Raw genomic sequence first — 26,298 nt, forward strand, 5'->3', positions numbered from 1 at the left:
ATATGCTAGGTATTATTTCAAGGAAAAGAATGAATGGATTGTTAAATATTACTGCCTACCAATTTTTAATCCTGGAGGACAAAACATATCCATGATCATATCCATAATTTGCTGAAGGCCATCTTTGATTAGGACTTCTGATGCTGGAATCTGGAAAAATTTTTCCTTAAGAAAAATATGAAGAAACAAGGAAATGATCTTTATCTTCTTCAGAAGCTATAATCAATACAAAATTATTTGAATATTATCTAATTAAAATAATCTCGACTATTTCACCATATCAGTATCGTAGAATTCATAAACTAGAGTGCTAGTCTAAACTCTAAAATCTGATTTACTACTTTAATCTAAAAACAGCTATGATACATATATATAAAATCAAGTTAAACCACTCTGACTTAATGATAAGAATGATTAGAATACAGTGAGGCTTACTATTCTCTTGATAGCATATGTATTGAGCACCTACAATGTCTAAGTGTTAAGTTTAAAAGAGTTTAATATATAGTATATATTTATTTAATTTTTTTTTTCTCCTCTCCTATTTATAAGTTCCAGGAGGGAAAGGAGTTTGCTTGTTTCACTCATTGCTATATCCCCATCACAAAGAGTAGCACTTGGCATACAGTAAGTGCTCATTAAATACTTATTTAATAAATGGATAAATAATTTATTTAGGCAGGAGAAAAACTGTCCTCAACCTTAACCCAGATTTTTCCCAATGTGTGTAGTAAAAAATTTAACCTCATTGGCCTTTGCCCTCGGTTTCTGAGAGGTAATCTAAGCCCTTGGAATGTCATGCCTCATAGGAGTATTCTTTTTTGCCTGGAGACCCTGGGTCACTCTAACATTGTGATTTAGGGTGGTGAGTTTGGAGCATGTGGTTTTAACTTGACCACTGGAGGGGCTGAAGATTGAGATCAGTCACATGGGCAGCCAACCATGACTACATGATGAAGCTCCAAAAAAAACTCTGGACACTAAGGCTCAGTTGCACTTCCCTGGTTGGCAATACCTCATGTGTACTGTTACATATCATTTCCAGGAAAGTAACACTGTCCACTACTCCATGGGAAGAGAACAAACGGAGGCTCCATGTTAGAAACTTTCCTGGACTCTGCCCTATGCACCTCTTCCCTTGAGGATTTTAACCTATATCCTTTAGCTGTAATAAATTGTTAACAGTGAGCATAATAGCTTTCAATAAGTTCTGTGAGTCCTTCTAGCGAATTATCAAAACTAAGGGTGCTCTTGGGGACCTCTGAAATTTCAACTGGTGCCAGAAGTAAGGGTGGTCTTGGGAACCTCCAAACATGGTACTGTCAGAAATGAAGGTGGTCTTGTGGACAGCTACCTAGCTTCACACATAACTATCTCCCTAACAGAGTAATTTCATTCTCTCTAATACGAAATGTGGAGGCTTAAAAAGCCCAGTGAAATGCTAATAGATAATGCCTGAGGGGGTGGCCATACCTCTGCCTTTGGCTCCTGGAATAGAACTTCCTCAATTTTTCATTATTCACATATTAAGATTTACAGTGTCAAATCAAAAGAGAGATAAATACATAGACAATTTAAGATTTATGTGCTTGTCTTTTATTTATTTTTCAGAGTTGCCTTAAATCTCCTCAGTAACAAAGTATGCATGAATAAATATATTAAAATTTTAAAAAGTACTATTTTTTAATTAGAAGTATCTTCACTACCTCTATTACTTACAGAATCCATGAGGTAAGCTTCCAGTACTCCTGTTCCATCGTCAAGAGTAAATGTCATCACAAACACATGTTGGAGAGGTACAATACCCAGTACTAATGAAGGAAAAAAGTTGAAACCATATGAATCTCCTATGCCTTAATCAAAGTAAAGAAAAAATTGTTTTATGATATTAGATACCTGTTAGTCTTGTTTACTAAAATAACTCAAGAGATTAAAAAAACTTATCCCTTTCTGTTCTTTAATACCAATATATTAAGCTAATTTTAGAAGGGTAATTTTGGAACATTACACTACACCTGTATAGGGATAATGACTCATGAGCAATAGTATCTTTTTTAAATTAAATATCAATACAGCATTATCTTTAAAATGAGTTGATCTTGATAAAAAACATAAAAACCAATTCATGAAAGGCAATTCAGAAAAGCATACAGTTCGATAGTTAGGATTTTTTTAACATGTCTCTCTCCTTTGTATTTTAAGCATAGGGATCGATTATTTTTTAAGAGATATCATCTGGTTGAATGATGTGAGAATCTGAGATTTCATAATTTGGTAAGATGAGGAAAAAGGAAGAAATTAAAGAGATGCTAAATCAGGAAAATTTACAGGTTAAAATGAACATCTTACTTTGTGTCTGGAAATGGAAGACATTCAATATGCTTATATAATGGAATATTGTCTTCCATTTGTGGAATCCATATTCAGTAATAAAGGGAGCAACTAAAACAAATAAATTAGGGCATACAGACATGAGAGAAATTGCTAATACAGAGGAATTGATTTTTAAGATTCAGAAGTTCTCGATAGGCATAAACTGTGAGCTAAAACCAAGAAGGATGAACATAAAACCTACCCCGAGGGACCATATAAGCAAACAAAAAACTACATTTAGTACAGGATGAGGAGACCAAGCCTGAAGCACATAGTAAGAAGCTCATGCAAAAGTAACCTGGAATTTCACTGGACCACAAACAAAATATGAGTTAGCAGTATTATATAGCTGGATTAAAAGAGAAAGGAAACAAAACCAAGTATACAAATAAATATCTACAGAATAAAATTTTCAGGCAAGTAGGAGCAGTATCCAGTCTTAGGTAAATAAAGGTTTTCTTCATATTCTGAATTGGCCAACACCTGCAGCTCTATTTCTAGCTTTGAGGACCAAACTTTGAGAAGAGCATTAGTAAAATGGAATGTTTACTGAAGAGGAGAAATAAAATAGTAAGGAATGTGGGAAAGTACCAAAGGAAGTGAGGGTACCTGCTTGGAGAAATAAAGACTCAATGAAAACTTGACAGATTATCTTCAAATGTACAGTTTGTTGACTTTATAGAAGAGGGAACAGATGTACTTTAATTCTAGTACACCGAATGTGGCCCATGTTAAAATTACAGGTAAGCAGATTTTGCCTCACTGTTAAGTACTGCACCTAAAAAGTAAGATATGTTACCTTGCAATGTAATGAGTCCCCAGTCACTGAAGAGTTTTAAGCCAAGGCTGGATGACCACAGTTAATAACGTGATATAAAAAGATTCTTGTTCCTCCAGCTAAAGACTTGTATTGGGTAAAAAGTTGTAATAGCTATCTCTACAACTCTTTTCAATCCCAAGATACTATAAACTGGAGAGATTATTCACAAGTTGTATTTATGATTACTAAATTATTAAAATGTAATAATTGAAAAACATTGGCAGATGCTTGAAAGTAAGTTTTCAATTATTTTAAACATTTATACTTTTATTATGACCACTGTGAATGGTTATACTTAAGGACAATTAAACTTTAGTTCAGCCTTTGCTCTGGTTTTACAATATCCACAAATACTGAAATATTCTCAGTGAGATCACGTTATACAAAGACAGTTACAATGACAGGACACAGAAACTTAGCTTACCTTCTGCCACAGAAGAAGGAATCCACGATGTTTTATCAACCAGGGAATTCAGATTCTGTATTGGTCTCAAACTAGAACACTGTTTACATCTAAATTAATAAAAGAAAAAAATGATTTATTATAAGTAATTATTACAACTCATTTAATTATTATAACATTTCTGTCATTCAAGCATGCAGTTTAAAAAGTATATTATTAAACAAAAGAGCACTGCACTTCCTGTATTGTAATGTGCATATTACAAACAGAATTACTAAAAAAAATAAGCTTCTTACAATAGAAGCAATCTAAAAAGGTAGTACAGTTCAGAATAAACAACTCTAAGTTGACAATGAGAGAGGTTCCAGGTGCAGATTGTTAATTAATTTGGCTAATTTCCTTATCTGGTAAAACAAAAAGTCTAAAGAGACAAACTCTAAGGACTCTTTCATTTTATGGCTCTGTGCACAATATGGAATAGCCAAGGTCTTAATTTTATAAATATAGCAACAGGAGAAAATTATTCTAAGGAAGTCAGTACTAGCACATATTTAGAGGATCACAGTTTATGATGCCTAGTACTATAGTTATCCTTTGTATACAAATCAATCTAAAATTACATAATACACTAAAATTGCATATTATCTAGTATAGGTATTTTGCTTTACTTACAAACATTTTAAGTATAAGCAATTTAGTTTTTACTATATGTAATAATGTTTAGGAGATGTTGATGAGAAAATATGCCTGGATAAAAATATAAAAATCAACATTCAAAAAGTTCATGCAGGGCTTCCCTGGTGGCGCAGTGGTTGAGAGTCCGCCTGCCGATGCAGGGGACACTGGTTCGTGCCCCGGTCCGGGAAGATCCCACATGCCGCGGAGCAGCTGGGCCCGTGAGCCATGGCCGCTGAGCCTGTGCGTCCGGAGCCTGTGCTCCGCAACGGGAGAGGCCACAACAGTGAGAGGCCCGCGTACCGCAAAAAAAAAAAAAAAAAAAAAAGTTCATGCAGATTCCTTTTCATTTGCAATCTGGGGGAAAACAGAGGGTAACTATATTAAATGTTATCCCCTTCCATTCTTTAAATACATAGAAGTTTTTTCTTTAACAGAAAAAGGTAATTGAATGACGAGTATTAGTTTCTTAAAAAAAAAAGGCTGTGATATTAAACGTTAGACATTGATAAAGCAAGTATACAAATTAAAAATTAAGAGTAATACGCATAAATTAGAGAATTCATTACTTCTGAAGTAATAAAAGAGGAAAAAGGAGAAAAATGAGAACATTTTTATAAATTAATCCAATAGAAGACTGGAAAAAAAAATAAAGTAATAACAAAAAAAGGGGTGGGAAGAGAAATAATAATAGTATGATAAGTGGAAAACAACAAGAAATACAGTATAGAAATAAAACCTAAATGTTTCAGTAGTTAACGTATTTTAAACTCATCTATTAAAAAACAACTAAAACCTACTGATAAGTATTTATTTATGAGACCTACTAAAATATAACAACAAAGAAACATAAAAGCAATGGGATGAGAATAAGATACACCATGCAATTACCAACCAAAAAAACTCTGATATAGTAATAAGAAAACGAGAAAAAAATAAACCTTACAGCAAAAAATCACGATTAAAGATGAAGTCATTACATAAGGATATACAGTACAATGAATTCACCAGAAGATGAAATACCGAACCTGAGTGAGCAAGCAGAAAGGACTCAAAACATATAAAGCACACATTGACAGAATAATAGGTCACAAACCTACAATCACAGAGGACGTTAAGCACAGTCTCTAAGAAGTGATTAGACAGATAAAGTTACAAAGGAAAGATAAGTTTTGGATACGATTAACAAGCTTGTCTAATGGACATAACTAAACACTATTAAACACTAAACACAACTGTTAAAGAATACACATTCTTTTTAAAATCTATGTAATATGTACAAATTATGAAGAAACACATGCTAGGATAAAGCAAAACTAAACAAATCTCAAAGAATCATTATGAAATGCAACACGCTACTTGGTTAAAAAGTAATCTAACTAAAATACAAACAAAAACATAGCACCTAAAATGAGTGTGTGGAAAAATTTAAAATACACAGTGAAATAATTCATGGGCCAAAGAAATCATAATAGGAATTGCGAAACATTGAGAAGTGACAAGAAAAACACTACATATCAAATCTTCGGTTAAAGCTATGGCTATTTTCTCAGGAGGTATATTACAGACTTAAATACAAATATTTAAAAACATATTAAAAATAATGAATTAAGTGAGGTAAACATTCAATTAAAAACATTACAAAAAAGAAATACCAAGGAAACCTATAGAAAGTAAAGGAAGAAAATAAAGTTAAGAACAATAATAAAAAAAATAGAGAGCATCAACAAAAACAAAAGCTAGTTGCTTTGGCAAAAAAGTCCAAGGGAAAAAAAGGAGCAAATAATATGAAGTGGATTCAAGAACAGATGAAGAGGAGATTTAAAAATCATCAGAAAGTACTATGAATTATTTTATCTCAATAAATTTAAATTTAAAAGATAAATGAAATACTTCTCTAGAAAACTTTCATTAATAAAATAGATGCAAGAAGAAACAGAAATCCTTAAAAGATGTGTAACTAGTAAGAAACTGAAGCATTAGTTTCTGTTCCATTAAAAAAGCATCAGATCCAGAAATCTAAGTAAAGTTTTGCAAAAACTTTGTCTTGTCAAACATTTTGGCAAATATGACTATATTAATATTTTAAAAATCTGTAAAACATAAGGAAGCATAGAGTTAAAAAGTACAGGACTAGAAGTTTGATGAAATGCACATAACTGACAAATGTTTAGTATCTCTCATATAGAAAGAATTTTTACAATCATCTAAACACACACACAAGAACCAAAACAGAGACCAGTAGTTGAATAGAAAAATGTGAATATGGAATTCACAGAAGAGAAAACCTAAATAGCCAATAAACATGAGACTTGTTTAAACTCCCCAGTCACCTAGGAAATGCAAACAAAAACAACATAGATACTATTTGATGCTCAGCAGTCTAACAAAATTACAAGTTAGACTAACACCAAGAGCTAACCCGGGGTAAACAAATTTTTACACACTGCTGATTGGACCATAAAATGTTACAATCATTAGAAAAACAATTTGGTATTTTCCAATAAAGCAGAAAATATTCTATAATCCAAGGTTTCTCAAAGCAGAGCACTTCCAGGGTGCTTGTTTCATCAAGTGGAAACAGAGATTCTATCTATATTGCCTCCTTCCAAACCTAGACATCTGTTTGTAGCTCCTAATGTGTTCTGATATCTTCCAGTTTCTCAGTGGCAACTCATTTATAACTTTGTGGCACAAAAATTCTGGAATTCAATCACTTAACTTTTACTAGGATACAGCTTTGAACTTTCTCTGTAACTAATCTCTAAATTGTTATGAAAGAAAGCAAATGAATATTAGCCTTTGGGACAGCATTAAACTTAGCATACTGTAGGCACTCAATATATATGGTATCCAAAGAATAGATATATGCCAAAAAATCTAGTACCTATAAATTGGTACTAAATAAGTATCCACTGAATATATAGCAACAAGTGGAATAAAGTAATAAATAAAATTTAAAATTCCATTATTGAAGACGTACCCATAGTGATGTATTTTTCCTTGTATAAGGAATGGTGCTGAAAGGTCAAGGACTTCCAGGTCTTCATGGCCAGATCTCACAGGAATTACACTATGAAACTTGTTTGAGAGTTTGCAGATTTCATTAAGTGTACCTCCTATTAAAAGAGAACAAATAAACCCTTCAAGTAGTACAAATAAAGTAAGCAAACTGGGGTACTTATTAAGTAACACATGATCAACAGTAAAGGACTAAAGGGATTGACAGAAAAAGACAACACATACCATGAATTTAAGAGATTTAATGCACTTATACATTTATTGTTAAAAATAATAATTTGTAAGCTTAGGATCCTATTCATTGATTAAAGCAAACACTGAGCAAAAATGCTGAGATTTGAGCAAAATATAAGGTTTGTGAAATATGAACTTTTAAAATTTATACAAATTGCTCTTTATGCCAGGAATACTTTGGTTCAAATGATCTAAAAAGAATGAAGTTGAGAGTAAAAATATGACAGGATTCCCATTATTAAATTTGCTATATACTACTAATGTCTAGACAACTTTGGTCTTGAGTTTGAAATAAATCTTTTCAGTTTAACACTGAATTTAAATATAGATGCAAACAGTTTATGTAATAGGAATTCCTGTAGAGTGTTTATTCATTTTTCCTATGGAAACCATCACACTTACTTACCCTAATGCTACAACAGGGTGGGTATTAAAACCATCATGTTGGCTGAGAAGAAAGAGTATGCTCAACGGTGCACAATTATTAAAAGGCAGCATTATCTCTGATTACTCAAACCCCCCGGTACCTTTTCTGGTGTATTTTTCACTTAGATTGATAATTCCTCCTCTCCAGGGAAAGAGAATATGATTTATAAAAATACTTCTGAGTATTTCCTAAAATTTGTGTAAAATTTGTAATGTTAAAATTCAATTGTGAGGAGGAAGCATTTCTGGCATAGCAGAGTAAGGACGTCCAAAAATACACTGCTCCATAATAGCAAAAACAACTGGCAAAAATTGTCAAATTCAACTTTTTCAGAACTCTAGAAATTAACCAAAGGCTTGCAACAATCCAAGGAGTGTTTATTCAAAAAAAGTGGATAAATCTTATAAGAACAGCAAGTTTCATGGCATTTTAACTTGCCCAGCTCCCATACCTCTTCCCTCAGCTCTGTGATAGCTGGAAACCACAGGTTTGCTGTGTCATCCTATAGTTAGATCTTAGCCTATGCTTAGAGTTACAATACTCAGAAATATGATAAAATAAAAATAGCTTACATTTTGATGAAACCCTTTTAAAGTGCTTTCACAAACACTTTCATTTGACTTTTTTAAAAGGCTCTGTAAGGTAAACTGTTACTACTTTGGATGTACTTATATATTCAATAAATATTTACTGAGAGCCAGTTACATGCCAGGTTTACTACTCTAGGTGCTAAAGATACATAGATTAAAAGAACATGTATTCTGACCTTGGGGAATTTACATTCTAATAAATAAACAAATCTACAAACAGATAAAAGACAAATATAATATAAGAAGTGCTCTACTAGAAGTTCATACAGCATGCAGTAAGAACCACTCAAATCTGCCTGATAAATCAGAAAAGTGCTTGATGCATGTAGGTGTTTGTTAAATATTTTATATGAATTGCTGAATAAAGGGAATTATTGAGTTTACTTCTGAAGACGTATTAGAGCAGAATTTCTCAGAACAGTGACAGAATGGCAAAGAGGCCCAGAGGAATATACTAGGTTTAGGAATTATCACCAGTTCAATATGGCTAGAGGGTGGGATGGGACCTGCGATAGGAGGTGAGACTGAAAGCTTGAGGGTTGACTGGTAATTTTAAAGATAGGATCAGGAACTAAGGGGACTTCTTTATTCAAGCTTCCTTTGGACCGTCAAGGCCAATATGGCTTCAGCACAGAATTCTGTGGGAGGCAGCAAAGCACAGAAGGAGCCGAAGGCATACTTGACATCCTCTGAGTTGGCCCTACAAGGACAGTTCTAATAAAGCTTGATGGGATCACAGCTTTATTTTATTTTTAGGCCATATAAATAGATTTACTCCATATGTATGTGTGTCTGTGTCTTTGTCCTTCTGTTTTTACATCTATCTCCTGGTACAGATTAAAATACTGCTAATGGAATAAAATGTCACATCTCACTCATCAAAATGGCCAAATTTTTTAAAGCTAGTATATTAGGAGGAGGGTAGGTGAACAGATAATCTCACATGCTGCTAAAGCATGTGCACATTATGATAACTTTACTAGAAAGTAATTGGGCAACATTCACTTAATTCCTTGTGCCCAAATACACTTCAGGCGGGAGATAAAGTTCATCACAGAGTTGCTATGTAAAAAACTGGAAGCAATTCAGTTTCACCACCCACTACTAGGGAAGACATTTATCTCCTCTGTGGTTCAGTTTTCTCATGTATAAAAAACAGCTTATAATAGTACCAACTTCACAGGATTGTTGTGATGATTAAATTAATTAGTTTCTGGTATGCTATAAATGTATTAAAACAAATGATGTTCATAAAAATAATATCAATGTTTATATACATGTGTATTCACATATATACATTATTTTCTAAAATGATTATGTGTTACTTTCAGAAACAGAAAAATGCCAGGAATAAAAATGATCATAATCCATTGTAAGAAAGATCAGTTCATTCACAAAATGAAAGATTTCTCTAATGCAAATTAAAGATGATGGTCCCCTTTTATTATGGATTATTAGATAAATATTAGATAAAAATAAGACAAAAGTATAAAAGAAATGCAGAATTAAATTTGACTCAAAGTTTCATTCTCTTAAAATATGTCAGGTTATCGTTACTTGATTTAACTATCAATAGATGACTTTCATTCTATTTTTATGAAACAAGAGTGATATCCAGAGGCCAAGATAACAGCAACTATACGTAACAAGCAGCTTCTTGATTATTATTCAGCTCAGCAGTCACCTTGGGTCTCATTAAGATGACATGTAGGAATCCAACAAGATGGACAAATGCAAACACTTGAGTTTAATGTGTAATTTCAAAATGTCATTCAGATAAATTTACATATATATGTGTATATGTATGTATTTGAATCTAGTTGCTATATATATTACATTATTTGAAATTTAAATTAACAGTATTTTGACTTTACATGTCCCAGGTTGCCCCTAAAATATATTTAACAATAATCAATCAGAGAAACACATAAGCAAAAGCTATATTCTAATAGAACAGCAACTTAAATATCATACCTTCTATCAAAATTAGACAGTCATTTGAAAGTGGGAGAATACCATTATTTTTCACAAAATGAACAGCTACTTTTCGTTCTCCTTGATCTTTAGTGGTCCAGATATTTGAATCATATAATGATGTATTTTGTAGTTTGCTATCTGGGGTTTTGGTTGCACCCTCTTGCAAAATTATATCCAAATCACCCTCATGTGGAACTTCTTGCCTAAAATCATTGACAATGAAATAATACAAAAACAATTGGTATAAGCTTGGAAATTCAAATTTAACAAACTATCCAATAAAAAAATTGTTTATATGCTTATGAACCAGCTACTTATTTTAAAACATGGAGATAACACTCTGCAGATTACATGGCTCATTCAATAGAAAGATATTTGATGACATTTTATGGCTAATTAGATCCATATCATAATTACATTAACCACCGGCAATTTCCTTGCCTGGTTTTGTGACACCATTATTTCTAGCACCAAACTGTTCTCCTCTGTAAGGAATGCTAAACTTCCCAGCAGGAGCCCCGTCTTCACTCCAGCTAAATATCCACTTACCACTTAAGTAATATCACTTTCATAGGGTACCTACTTTGCAAACCAATATTCCATTTGATTCCTTTTAATCTAGAATATAATTTTCAAAAGTCATATGGTAAAATATGATACAGTAGAAATCGCATAATCTAGAATCAAAAGGTCTATTTCCTTGTCTTGGTTCTGTCACCAATCAGCTGTGTAAATTTAGGTAAAACCTCTTAACATTTCTAAGATGATTTCCCTATTTGTTAAAAATATTATCATAGAGGGTGGTTTTGTTTGGCAAAGCTATGTGATTTTTACAGGATCTTACGAACTATAATTTGATAATACTTCAAGACTATCTAAAATCTGTACTTATATTTTAATTCCAACTACCATTTCAAGCCAAAATGGGTAGAAGATGGTCCCCTGTTTTGTATAAGGAGATCTGATGATCAAAAATCTCCACAAACAGTATTATACTTAGATTGTGAAGGGGAAAATATATGTACATTAGTGTACACAGCACACACACAATGTACACACACATAAATATAATGGAGATGTATATACATGTTCATGTTACATATATAGAGGGAAGACAGTCAAATTGCATAAAAGAGGGATTAAAAATAATTTTCAGAATATGTCTTGAGTTAGTAAGTACATATTCATTCTAATGTCTTATAAATTTATTTACTTATTTATAAAATAATTGATGTTTAGAATAAAGCTTTTGAGGAACTGAGAAATCCTTAATCACCAACAAAAGTTCAAATTATGTCCACTGTGTGGTAGTTATTAAGCAGGACAGGAATATTTCCAACAAGGCTTTCTCTTAACACTTAATTAGGAATTTCAACTAACCAGAAATCTTTTCTATTTAAGAATTTTAGCTAACAATGGTTTACTTTCAAGATTTTTTTGTGACAAATGAGAAAGCCCCCCCCCAAATATTTTCTTTTTTTAAATTATTATATTTATTTATTTATTTTTTTATTGGAGTATAATTGCTTTACAAAGTTGTGTTAGTTTCTGCTGCACAGCAAAGTGAATCAGCCATACGCATACACACATCCCCTCCCTCTTTGACCTCCCCTCGGCCCCATCCCACCCAACTAGGCCATCACAGAGAACCCAGCTGAGTTCCCTGTGCTATACAGCTTTTCACAGTTATTATTTGTTTGCATTTATCAGAGCTACTAAATTGAATTTCAGATCTGAAAACAGCAACTACTTTTATTTACTATTACTAAGAAACATCAAAAGGATTTATTTTCTAAGAATTAGTGTTTTCTCTTAAAAAGATTACCATTCTTTCAAAATACAATACATTAAAACCACAATTTACTCATTGTCAGGACTTAAACTGACACATAAGAAAACATATATACACAAATTTCATGAAATGAAAACTTTGGTTTTGTTATGGAAAATACTTACAGTGAATGACACTTAGGACAATAAAGTTTAACAGACTGAAAGAGTCTTCTGGGCTTATATGACCTCAATTTTGCTCGGATACGATATTGTTGAGGAGCTTTTTGTTTCAAAATAGCACACAGTGGGGTTTTCTCCAAATACTGATGATCCGTAAGTACTATAAAGAATTTTTGAATTAAGTTAGAGAAATCTGCAAGGATATAAGTATATTCATGGCATGAATCCCCGTGAAACAAACATACACAATCAAATCCAATTAAGTTGTATTAATTGTCAATTTTGGTAACATTTTGCCACATTTATCATCATCTCCAACTGTCATTATCTCCATCTCTCCATATATACATAAACCTTGCAGATACGTGATAGTAACTTCCATACATTTTGTCCCTTTTTCCCTAAGTACTTCAGTATGTATTTCACAAGAACAAGCAATTTCATTAACATATTACAAGGTAATTTTCAACATCAGAACACTTAACACTGATTATCACGGAATCAACAGACATTATTCAAATTTCTCCAACTATCCCCATAATGCTCTTATTTAGCATTTTATCTTCAGATCTAGGACCCAATCCTGAACCATGTGTAGCATTTATTTTTCCTGTCTCTTTGGAGTCCTTCAATGTAGAGAATGGTTCCTCAGCTCTTCTTTGTCTTTCAGGACGCTAATATATTTGAGGAGTAGAGGCCATTTATTTGGGTGTGTCTGGTTTTTCCCATGATCAGATACCAATTACACATTTTTGGTAGGAATACTACTGTGTAAGTGATATTGTGGCCTTCTCATTGCATGACATCAAAAGGCACATGATATCAGCGTTTTCATTCCTGGGTATGTTAACTTTGCTCAGATGATTAAGGTGGTGTTCAGCAGGTTTCTCCACTATAAACTTATTATTTCTCCCTTTATAACTAATAAGAAAGTATTTGATAAAATATAAATATCCCAATTTCATTAAACATTTAGGATCCTGCTAGTTTAAGATCCATTGACGATTAGCAACTAAATAATTACTATCATGATTGAAAAATGGTGATTTTTCTCTAACTTCATTATTCTTTACATTTATCTGCTGCCATTCTATTTTAAATAACAGTTTTCCATTCAACCTCATTTATTTATTTGTTTTGTTCATTTATTTACTATCCATATGGACTAATAGATTCCTACTTTATTCAATCAGTTCTATGCCATCACTAGTAATTTTTATTTTGATACTCAAATTGTATGAGATTTGACATCTGCCACCATTAACCTGAGAAATTCTCTACTTTCTGGCACAACAAGATGTTCCAGAATCACCTTATAATTCTCTTGTCCCAACCCTGGAATCTGCTATTTCTCCAAGAAGCCCTGATTGGGGATATTACTTATAAACTAAGATCTGTGCACTAGGTGTACTCATTGCTACTGGGTGTCCTTGTTTTTATGCCCTTTCATCAACAGAGCTCGGGCACATATGCACACATGTTCATACCTATACTTATACACGTGCACCTGCATGTGTATGAATGTATATGTGAGTGAATACATATATACAAACACCCATATATCTATTTCTGTATCTGTCTCTAAAACCATGAGTACATACTGACACCTCCAATTCTAATACAATACCACAGCTTCTTTCTTCTAGCCCATTTCATAATTATACGTCCTTTCTCCAATAATGAGAAACTCATATCTTTATAATAGTATATTACAGAATTTTATTTAATAGACTTGTGCTTAGAAATAGTTAATTTTTTTTTAAATCTTAGCTGAAGTATCAGAAGGTGGGTATCTGATAGATTAACTATCATTGCTTACATTAAAGTTTTGGGGCATATTTTAAGGAACTCCTTTATGGACACACCACTAAATACATAGTGTGAATTGATTAAAATTAACACGGATATGTTTTTGCCCTCGTGGATAGATAAGTATAAGGACAGACTTCATAATACTCACTCTTGTGCCCATAATACAAAAATGAAAATGGTCTTACTTGTAGCTGACAGTTGTTGACATCTTTCTAACTCATATAGTGATACTGATCCAGAGCCTATCAGGAAAAAAAGAAAGAGGAATTGCAGTTTTAAAATCCATTAAAAGCTCAATGTGGCATTGAAAACTATAAAACATTACTGAGAGAAACTGAAGAAAATCTAAACAAATGGTGAAATTTGTTTATGGATTCATGTCATTTGTTCATGGATTGGAAGGTTCAATATTGTTAGGAACTGACATTCTTCCCAATAGATCTGTAGATTCAATAAAATCCTAATCAAAATTGCATAGGCTTTATTATAGAAAAGCAGATTCTATCACTTAAGTGGAAATGGCAAAGAATCTAGAATCTAATCTTGAAAAAGAACAAAATTGGAGGACTTATACTATATGACTTCAAGATTTACTATAAAGCTATAGTAAACAAAAGAATATGGTACTGACATAAAGAATGACAAATAATATTATCAGAATTAAATAGAAAGTCCAGAAATACACCCACATTTACATGGTCATTTGATTTTTGATAAAGGCAGCAAAGCAATCCAAATGGAAAGCAAAACGCTTTTCAAAAAATGGTTCTGCAACAACTGGAAATTATATATTGGCCCTTTTTACTAACTGGAAATTAGTATGAGGAAAAAAAAATGCTTACTTCACACCACACTACTAAGTACTGAACACAAAGCTCAGAAGTAAATCCACATTTATACTCATTTGATTTTTGACAAAGACACCAAAGCCATCTTTAAAAAAAAAATGGTGCTGCAACTGGAAATTCATATTTTCAAAAATGTCTATGTCATACCATAATACTAAGCATTAAAAAGGAATAAACCACTGATATATGCAACATGGATGAATCTCAAAAACAAACAGTATGTACAAGAGTACATAACATGTTATTGCATTTATCTGAAGTTCTAGAACAGGCACAATTAATCTATGGTGGAAAAAATCAGGACTTCTGGGGTAGGGATGGGGGTGAGGATTGACTGGGAAAGAGCACGAGGGAGATTTCTGCAAAAAGGTAATGGTCTTGATTTTAAGAGGGACTTAGGTTTTGCAGTTTATGTGTTAGCCAAAACTCATGAAATGATACATCTAGGTTGCCCATTTCATTGAATATAATTTACCTCAAAAATAAAAGAGAATTCTAAACAAATATTTAACTCTAGATAATGATGTTCATTCATTGAAGTGTTTAGGAGATGTACTTATGTCTGCAAATTACTTTGAAATGCATCAAAAAATAAACTGGATTGATGCATTAAAAAAGAGATAAATGACACAGCAAAGAGAATAATGTTAACTAGAGAATCGGATGGTGGGTATATGAGTGTTGACTATACAATTGTTTCAACTTTTCTGTGTGTTCGAAAATTTTTCTTATGTTGAAAAAATACATTGAAGGGAATAAAGGGATAGGTGGATAAAATAATATATTTATCAAACTTAATAGGATGACTTGATGAATACCATAAAATATGATTTTACTTTAACAAAAAAAGCAAAAGTAGTGATCATAGCAATAAGTCTTTTTTTTTTTTAACATCTTTATTGGAGTATAGTTGCTTTACAATGGTGTGTTACTTTCTGCTTTATAACAAAGTGAATCAGCTATACATATACATATATCCCCATATCTCTTCCCTCTTGCATCTCCCTCCCACCCTCCCTATCCCACCCCTCTAGGTGGTCACAAAGCACCTAGCTGATCTCCCTGTGCTATGCGGCTGCTTCCCACTAGCTGTCTATTTTACATTTGGTAGTATATATAAGTCCATGCCACACTCTCACTTTGTCCCAGCTTACCCTTCCCCCTCCCCGTGTCCTCAAGTCCATTCTCTACGTCTGTGTCTTTCTTCCTGTCCTGCCCCTAGGTTCTTCAGAACCATTTTTTTTTAAAATTTAGATTCCATATATATGTGTTAGCATACGGTATTTGTTTTTCTCTTTCTGACTTATTTCACTCTGTATGATAGACTCTAGGTCCATCCACCTCACTACAAATAACTCAATTTCCATAGCAATAAGTTTTAATAATGCTTTCCAAAATGAAGAATTTAACACTTTAAAAAGTATCCATATTTTGCAACTACTTTAGCTTACTACATTCTATTATATATAATAGTATGTTATATTTTTATAATTTATTGTATGTGGCATCATATACAAACATATGTATTACTTGTCCATCTTCCTCAACATCACTAATAAATCCATGGCAAGAGAACCTTAAGCGAGCGAAGTATAATTTCAAAGAATCTGATTACTTAATATCTGCCATTCTGCATGAAGTTAAATAATAAGAAAATAGAGAAAATATTGCAAAATATATACAACAATCTCCCACAAAACTGATAAGACAAAAAATAAAGAATCCGACAGCAAATCAGGTATAGGGTAAGAGCAGACAATTCAAAGGAGGAGTAAAAAGGGCCAATATATACGTAATAAGATTTTTAAGTTTCCATGTACTCAGAAAAAATAAATAAGATATCACCTTATACCTACCAAATTGTCAAAAAATTACTTATAGTGTCAACGGCCAATACCACTGAGAGTGTGAGGAAAGGACATTCTCCCACACTGTTATTTGCATATGAATCCTATGACATTTTGGCATATAATCTGGCATCATTTATGAAAATAACAGATGTGCTTACTCTTTGATCCTTCAACCCCACCTTTAGAAGTTTATTTTAGAGAAACAATAAGCATGAAAGTACAATTGTTCAAGGGTGTTTATTAAAGAAGTATTTGTAAGAGTAAGAAACTGGAAACAACCTGAATGTCTATCAAATGGAAAATGGCTTAATTAATAATGTTAGATTCATATAAAATATAATGTAACTATTAAAAAATGAGTTTGAGCTATATGAATTACGCCAGAAAGAGGTCTGTGATACACTGTTAAATAAAGCAGCTAGTCTAGTATCGTCCCATTTTTGTAAAACTTTTAAACAGAGGGAAAACTCGTATCTGTTTATGTAGAAGTATATATATTCATATAAACATGTTGATGTTGAAGAAATCACACTAAACTGTTAACTTTACCTCAGCGAGTGGGCATAAAGGCATGGGAAGGCTACATACCTTGATACTGTCACATGTACTACTTTTGTAATTTAAAAACGATTAGAAAAACCTTTTAAAAGGAGAAAAGGGATTTCAAAAAGTATAATTACAAATTAATACTGTCTCCAAATGATTGTCAATTGAAGTAAACTGGCCTCCTAATGGCAGCTTAAATAATCACAGATTAGGCCAAAATGCTATCACCAGCGTGCTAGGAAATATGAATAATTCAAAGGCAGAGAAAATGAAGAAATAAATATGTACAAAAAAATCAAATAGCCTGCATTTGAATCTGACTGACTTTGCCATCAGTTAATAGCTAAGTGACCCTGGACAAATTATATGACTCCCATCACTCAAAGCCTCAGTTTCCTTTCTATAAAAGGGAAGAATATCAACCTCATAGGAGTGCTGTTAGGATTAAATAATAATGGCTGTAGGCACTGACTAAGTGCCTATCAAGCCACACATGTTAATTTTAATGCTTATCATTACTGATACAGAAAGAGAGTAAATACTCATAGATCATAGTAGGGAAGGAGTTAGGTTGTAAAAAAAAAAATAGGGGATAGAAACATGACATAACATGGTGTCAGAATGTATAAGCAAATACTGACACAAAATGGTAAAGAAAAAAATCTTACAGATTGAGTGTTTTAAAATTTAGATTTGAATAGTCACCTGTTCAGGTAGGCAATAATATAAATACACAACCAATTGTTTGTTAACATTTTGTAATTAGGTACTTAACTCAATAAAACTGGGAACTCTAAGATATGTATGATCAAAAAATACTTGGGCTATTTGAAATAAAGCAGCAAAAACAACCTTTGTTCCTTTTAGAAACTGATGAGCAAAACAGTTTACTAGGAAATAAATACAGATTTATAATAAATTCATATATAAACACATTAACACTACATATACCACAAATCAAGTAATCCCTACCACCGCAATTTGAAAATGTAACTATACAGGTAAGGGAGGAGTAACGTTTACCTTTGCACAGGACACTGATAAAGATTTAGCATGTTTCTTTACAATGAATACGGATTTAACAACAACAAAAAAATAGAGATAGGAAGATATTAAAAAAGAGAATTTATGTTGATAAAGTCATTTTACTTAGCAGAAACTAAACTGGCAACATTAAAAATTATCCTTACTCATTAGAAGCATGGGATTAATAAACACGACTATATATAAAATAGGTGAACAACAAGGATTTACTATAAAGCACATGGAACTATATTCAATATCTTGTTAATAACCTGTAACAGAAAAGAATCTGACACTGTACACCTGAAACTAACACAATATTGTAAATCAACTGTAGTTTAATAAATTAAAAAACTGTCCTTACTTGAAATATTTGAAAAGCTGTCCTCATGTTCTGATTGACATATACCCTCTAAACGCTGATTGGCTGGCAAATCTACAGATTCTAAAACCCTGTAATTGAAAGAATAGAATTTTTAATTGCATAAAACAAAGTCAAACAATGATCAGTTTAGCTCTACCCAAAGAAACCAAGAGCTCAATGAAATTGTATAAAAAATTCTGTGTGTGTATGCATTTTTCAGGAGGACTATAGTTTTTTAACAGATTATCAGGGGATTCCAAGAGACCCTCAAATTTTAAAAACCTAAGTCTAGAAAGAAACAAGTACAACAGTGGGATGATGAAATACTGCAAATAAGCTGGGTATTTAATGGATGACATTCTAAGTCAGAAAAATCTCATTCTAGACTCAAGTAGTGAAATACTATGTGGCTATATATTGCAATATGAGAAATAAAGTAGGGAAACTGATAGAAGGTTATTAAAATAGCTAATTTCATTGATGATAAAATCATATTGATTTCAATATATTAAAACCTGGAAAATAGCTATGTCATTTCAATTTACTGAAAAGGATATTTTCTGTAACTCTTTGAAAATATGTAGAAGAATTTTTATTTCCCTAGAATACGGGTCGAAGAGTTTCTGCACACATCATTAACAGGAGTACTTCAAGGAAAAGGGAACTGCAAGTGTAGCAGGATTTAAGGTACTATTCACTTTCTGGGCACACCTAAAAGTTTTAAAAATATGATACCCTGAAATATTTCCATTACCTATTTTCTCGGTTATACGCACTTTAAAAAGGCAGTATTGGGGCTTCCCTGGTGGTGCAGTGGTTGGGAGTCCGCCTGCCGATGCGGACGCGGGTTTGTGCCCTGGTCCGGGAGGATCCCGCATGCCGCAGAGCGGCTGGGCCCGTGGGGCTGTGGCCGCTGGGCCTGTGCGTCCAGAGCCTGTGCTCCACGACGGGAGGGGCCACGGCAGTGAGAGGCCCGCGTACCGCACACACACACAAAAAAAAGGCAGTATTTTGTCCATGATTGATCAAGTATGTTTGGCACCCTAGACCTAGACATATATATCAAGTTTTCCAAACTTTAGCTAAGCTCCAGTTTCCACTGTTTGTTTCTGTACCTGGAGAAGGTGGCAAATGGTAGAAGAACATGAGTGCAAAGAGTAGAGGTAAGAGCATAAGTAACTATTGGAAAACCTAGACTATAAACCCAGCTCTGCTACTATGTAGCTATTTGAACCTACAATCACTTGATTTGTTTCATTTGGTTCATCTATTTAAAAAAATGAATAATGAATGGCAAGGAAGGCTCTGAGGATCAATTACAAGAGACCTCTTAGAGCCCCCCTTCCCACCTCAGAACAATATTATCCTAGAAACCAGCTTAATTAATACCTTATTTACAATTTCTAAATAGGTTTATAATATGCTTACTTTTTCAGTTGATCCACATCAGAGTTACTTTCTGGCAAGACTCTGATTCCCCGACCATAACTGGTGCCTCCATGGAGATGAAACTCTAGGGCTAAAAATGTTGCCAGGTTCTCTGAATTGACTGACTGAAGTTTGGTATGTAGGCTATAAATTCTAAGAAAGCTTCCAACCTAAAAGCAGATGATTTATTATTTAGAAAATGGAGAAAAATCAAACAATTTTTGATACAATATTTAACAACTAACATGGGGCACAGACCAATAACCCGGGATGTTGACTCATCAGAAAGGGAAGTGGTATGTTCTACTAATGTGTACTCAATATCAGCCCCAAGGACACTGTATCAAAACCAAAACGTGTGTGTGTGTGTGTGTGTGTGTGTGTGTGTGTGTATACATACATATGCATGTATAGATATGTATGTATTTTTCAAATGTAAAGGCATATTTCCATTTTAGAGATATTAAAATGTTAAATAAGTTTGAGTCTTAGCATTGGTAAGATATGGTAGCTAAGAAACCTATTACCTAAATCAAATCCAAGCCCTCTATTTGATTAAGAACCTATTTGGTTAAGGTTTCTGAAAATAACCTACTTTAACTAATTTAAGGTAAGATTTAATTAAATATGATCACTAAAACACTCTCATTATGAGAATACTAGAAAGTATGTTGAAATGTGCTACTCTACCAAAATAATAAACCCCCTCTATTCCACAAGTTCTATGGAAAGAAAATTTCTGTAAATACTTTTCTCTGTACACCATAATGTGAAACACCTTCTATGAGTTCAAATATAGATTTAAACCAATTATAGTTTTGAACGAAATGTCCTATAATTTTAGATGTTTTGCTAAACTTAGTCTTAAAAATATCTTTAATTACGGAGTATTTGATATTCTTTTAATGTAGAAGACTTAAAAAGAGACAGATGCAGAATGTTTATTAAAGAAACACATACTCAAAGGAAGAAGCTGTATTACCTAAATCACATTTTTATGAAGAAAGAGTTATAAACAAAAGGAGTTAGTTACCAACTAGGAAATTTAATTCATTTGTATAAAGCAGCACTCCTGACTGCTGATGACTGTGGGACTACCATTCTTTTTTTCCTACAAGGTCAAGATTAACAGTGGTGAGATTCTGTGTAACAGAAAGGCTATACATGGGGGAAAATAAAGAAAGAGAAGGTAGTAAACCAACCTCCCCCCCCTGCTTACTGCTGTTTCAGTTCATTGTATTTCTCCTCATCACCCTCTGGATGTGATGGAGGAGAGAAATGGGGGGAAAAAATAAGGGGAAAAAATCCACACTCCCAGAGCTACTCCTTCATCCTCAAGGATCTTTTTCCCATCCAATCCTGGGTTTTATAAGGAGGTAAGGCACTTAGTCTTTTCTTCTCTGACTTCTTCCACTGACAGAACAGCAGGGGAGCAGGGTAAATAGAGTCAGAGAAGGAAAACACACACACACACACACACACACACACACACACGATGACAAAACTGATTTTCCTCATGTTCTCCAAAGTAAGATGATGGAAGGAAATATGTCTATTTCTATTTACTTTTATGTCATTCTTTTTGAACATTTATTACTCTGTAATTCTTTTTAATATACATAATATATTAGTGCAGTAAATGTATATAATCTACAAAGGACTTAAAGAAGGCCAGACACAAGGCGAAAGATACCATAATCATAAATGAAAAGTTTCAACATTATAATTTCCTAATTAATTATTCTTTAAAATCAATGCAGTTTCTATCTAAATCTCCAGTGCCTTTCAAGGAATTGTAAAAACTGATCTGAAAGTGAACAGTCAAGTTACTTTTGAAGACTGAACTGGGAGTGAGGGCTTAACCTATGAAATATCATTTAAAAATAAAGGTATGATTATTAAGACAGGCTGGTATTAATGCAGACACATATATGAACACGGATAAATCTTACAAATATAATGTCAAAGGAAAAAAGCAAATTATAGAATGATACATAACCATATGCATTTTTCAGACAAAAGTATATAAAATAAAAGCATAATAAACATGGGTGTGCACATGTACATGTTAGGATAAATAAAAAGAGGATATTTGGGAGCAAAAAATTAGAACAAGCAGAGGTACAAAGAAGGTTCCACATGTAGAAATTTCATTTCTTAAAATTAAAAGTACCTGAAATAAGTGTGCAAAACATTTAGAAATGTTAAGTTTGGATGATAGGCACGTAGATGTTTGTTATACTATCTTCTTTACTATTGTATTTCATAATAAAACAAAATTATACTTTAAAGACCAAGAGAGAATTTTATATATATAGGCTATAAAAATGACAAACTGTTATTTCCAGAAATTCCTTCTGGAGGCAGCATTGTATATTTTTTTAAGCTTGCTAAATATATTATAAAACGTGCCAGATGCTCTGTTATAATAGACAAATACATAACAAACAAATCGTCTTATTGGTAATAACAAAAAAATTATAAAACATACCTCTAAAAATTGTTATAAAAGCCCTTTTTAATACAGAAACAGTAAAAATAAAGCAAAGCAAACTGGCTATTAAGAAATGTTTATTCCTTTAGAAATAATTTAAATATTCCTTATAAACTTTCAAAAATTTCCCTTTAGGTTTAATATTTTTAATGACCTGTATGTGTCTGAAAATAACCAAAATATAGTTCTTGGGTCACTGAATGCCAAACATTATTAGAACTACGTGTGTTTTATAATTATTTTTAAATTGTGTCAGAATAAGTCTGGGGATTGAAAATACACTGCTTTTGTTTGTAGACAAAAGGTTTGAAGTATGTGTGTGTGTGTGTGTGTGTGAGCAAAATGTTTAGGGAAGGAGATAACTTACTTAAAAAGCAAGGTTTAGGAAAAATGTTAAGGGCAACTTTAGCTGTAAAATGTATCGTATATAGAGTTCAATTATATTGTGCTTTACAATTGCCTTAACTGTCCTCTTTATTACATAAAATAAAAATCACATTTTTTTCCTGTTCCTATTCAACAAAAATACATGTAATCTATGCATTTCAATATAAATATGCAATTTTAAGCAGTTATCGTCGAGTGTTGACAAGAATTAATTGATATCAATATCATTTGACTCTGGGCACTTCTTAAATAAATATGAAATGGTTAGTATAGAGGTTGCCTCAGAACAAATAAAATGTGATGTCAAGGTACATTAAATAAAAGCCTACAATTATACTACTTACACATAGAGAAAATCCTTTTCATTTTTCTATTACATTGTAGATAAATGTCATGATATCTTTAGAGAAAAATTAATTGCCCTACATTTTCTTAATTATGTATGCTCATAGCACCCTCTAGTGGGTGAGATAAAGCAGACAAAGGAGATGAAAAAAATCTGAAAAAAATTCACAGCACTCATTGATTCATGCATTCACCAGCAGATATTATTTACTTAACCCTTACTACATGGAAAGCACTGTGGCAGGTGCTGTCCAGGACTTGGGACAAGGAAATCAGGACAAGAGAGAGGAACAAAAGACCTATAGAAACAGCATAGGGAAAGAGAAGGGAATTAAAACAGTGAAAGTCGAATCTAAAATGTACATCTTTTTCATTCGTAAAAGAACTATATCTGTATTTTAAAAAGACTTTAGAATTGGCTTTATCATTACATTTATTTTTGAAATAAGCTAATCAATGCAGATAAAATCAAGGAAAAGCATCAAAAATATATTTTCAACAGTCAATTTTCTGATATGAAAGGTATGAACACACTCATAAAGGACAAAAGAGTAGTTATCACCTTCCTTGACCTGGACTTTAACCTAATTTATTGAGTTGGGTGGGCTTCTTTGTAACACAGTGTAAAAGTGGAAATAGTTCCTTCTCCAAGAACATTTATTTGCAAAAAAGAAACCAGGCACTAAAATTCAGATTTAAAAAAATTACAATTCACTTTCCCTATTTTCTTCCCATAAGTAGGTTATATACCTCCCTAAATGTAGGATGGAAGCTATTTGCAATAAAGAAATTCATTTCTTTATACTGCTTAAGAAGATTAGCTCTGGAAACAGACATACATTCAAATACAGGCTTCACGCAAGTAAGTGCGAAATCTTGGGCCTCTGAGTGCCTCAGTTTTCTCATTTGTAAAACAGAAATGATGATAGTACCTACAGCACAAGACAGTGCTAAATACATATGAAGTGCTTTAACAAATGTTACTATTATTATCATTATTATCAATGACAGCATTCTTTGCAAGAAAGATTACTTGCAAATAAATGGCATGGTAAAATGAAGAAAAATATTCCTTAAAATGTTACTAATAAGCAAGAAGTGCCAAAACTAAGCAGCGTTATTTTACCTAGAAAACTGCATCTCAAAAACAGTGAGCAAATTCTAATAAACTGTATGGTATACACAGACAATTTATCAATATATTTTAGAGGTGGATTAAAAAGTTGAAGACTGGATTTTATCAAACCAAGTAAAAGAGCTTATCATTTAAGTTTACAAATATTTTATACATCCTTTGTTATTTTAAAGCAAATTTTATGGCAGAAAAAAATTTTTCTCTCCATAGTAAAATTGGGCACAGCTTTAAGATGTTCAGGAAACATTCTTTAACTTTAAAAAAGCTGTTCAAGCCATTATAATTTAATATATCGTCTAATAATTTAAATACACATTTTACAAATTAAAGAAAAAAATTAATCTGGAGTTAATTTCTAGACCTCAAATATCATCTAACATGTGATTTACCCTAAAATTTATAAAAATACAAAAGAGCAAAACATGCTTGCTATACAACATCACCTTTAAAGATTTGGCCACTTGAACATGGTTGTCATAGACTAAAATGTCTATTGTCAGATTCTGCACCCGGTGGATGTGACTTAAATCACCTTCAAGAACAAGGTCTTGTATTAAGACTCTCCAAGATGGGAATGGGGTCCTGGTGCCATCCCATACCTGCATAAGAAGTAGAACAAAAGTTTAATGATCTTTTTGTAAAATTGTGGAGGCTAGAAGAGTTTTATTTGCTGGTAACATAGCTTAAAAGTAATTAAATATATTCCCCCAAATATCTGTTAAACTTTGAATATGATGTATATTCTTTCCTGATTGTAAAAGGACTACATATGTATAGGTAATGAATAAAATGTAAGGAAAAAAATTCAAACAGCTATGAGCTTGGAAAAACTATTAACATATTGTTGAATTTACTTATCTTTTTTTTCTTCTATGTAGTTATAATATATATGTCTATTTTTCTTTTTACCAAACTGGCATTCTATTCTGCTTTTCATTTCTTAATTTATTGCTGGGCAGTTTTTCAGGCAATTTAAATATTCTTCTAAAATAGGATTTTCAATGGCTTCACATTACATTATAGATGCAAACAAATTTATTAAACCAATCCCTTTTTTGGCCATTTGTTTCAAAATTTTTGTTATTTTAAATAATTTAGTAATTACCATCTTGTATATAAACCTTTACAAGTATCTCTGCTAATTTTCTTAAGTATAAATTCCTAGCTTTTAGGGAACTAATCTGACCTCTGCCCATTTTTCCACTTTGTTCTGATTTGGAAAAGGCCTTTGAAAGCACAGATATGAATATTTTGTTTATGTTAGATGTTATGAACACAAGTGAATTACAATCATGGGTGATGGAAAGGGAAAGGTAGGTTGGATTGCTATTTAAGTCACCTTGAGGTAAGGATGGGAACAGGGGCCCAGGACGAGTATGCACTATCCCATCCTTAAGACCTGAGCTAGCCTGTGCTGTGCTAGGGTTGGAAGAGATGAGCTTGAGGCTATGCTATGCTATAGAAGGGCTGGACAAAAGACATTTGGAGAGAGGTGAGAATGCCTCTGCATGTCAGAAGTTTGGCTGGTAAGAGTGAACAGTCTACTTAAATAGAAAACACCACATTTCCTTTTCTTTTTAACTGTTATTTTTT

At 32.5% G+C, this 26,298-nt stretch overlaps 1 protein-coding gene across 3 annotated transcripts in view; it reads right to left on the reverse strand.

Annotated features, from left to right (window-relative positions):
* POT1 (protection of telomeres 1) overlaps nucleotides 1–26,298 on the reverse strand; it is a 79,163-nt gene that overhangs the window by 2,873 nt on the left and 49,992 nt on the right. For all 3 annotated transcript variants that reach the window (XM_067746896.1, XM_067746894.1, XM_067746897.1), the window contains 10 exons: nucleotides 25,149–25,304; nucleotides 20,345–20,514; nucleotides 18,917–19,005; nucleotides 14,471–14,527; nucleotides 12,477–12,633; nucleotides 10,518–10,723; nucleotides 7,255–7,390; nucleotides 3,618–3,706; nucleotides 1,720–1,811; nucleotides 60–165 (listed from right to left, as the gene is read on the reverse strand). In XM_067746896.1, coding sequence (XP_067602997.1) covers nucleotides 60–165; nucleotides 1,720–1,811; nucleotides 3,618–3,706; nucleotides 7,255–7,390; nucleotides 10,518–10,723; nucleotides 12,477–12,633; nucleotides 14,471–14,527; nucleotides 18,917–19,005; nucleotides 20,345–20,514; nucleotides 25,149–25,304 — 1,258 coding nt within the window. The remainder of the gene's footprint in view (nucleotides 1–59; nucleotides 166–1,719; nucleotides 1,812–3,617; nucleotides 3,707–7,254; nucleotides 7,391–10,517; nucleotides 10,724–12,476; nucleotides 12,634–14,470; nucleotides 14,528–18,916; nucleotides 19,006–20,344; nucleotides 20,515–25,148; nucleotides 25,305–26,298) is intronic.

Source organism: Pseudorca crassidens, chromosome 8 (genome assembly GCF_039906515.1).
Source record: "Pseudorca crassidens isolate mPseCra1 chromosome 8, mPseCra1.hap1, whole genome shotgun sequence".
Taxonomy (NCBI): Eukaryota; Metazoa; Chordata; class Mammalia; order Artiodactyla; family Delphinidae; genus Pseudorca; species Pseudorca crassidens.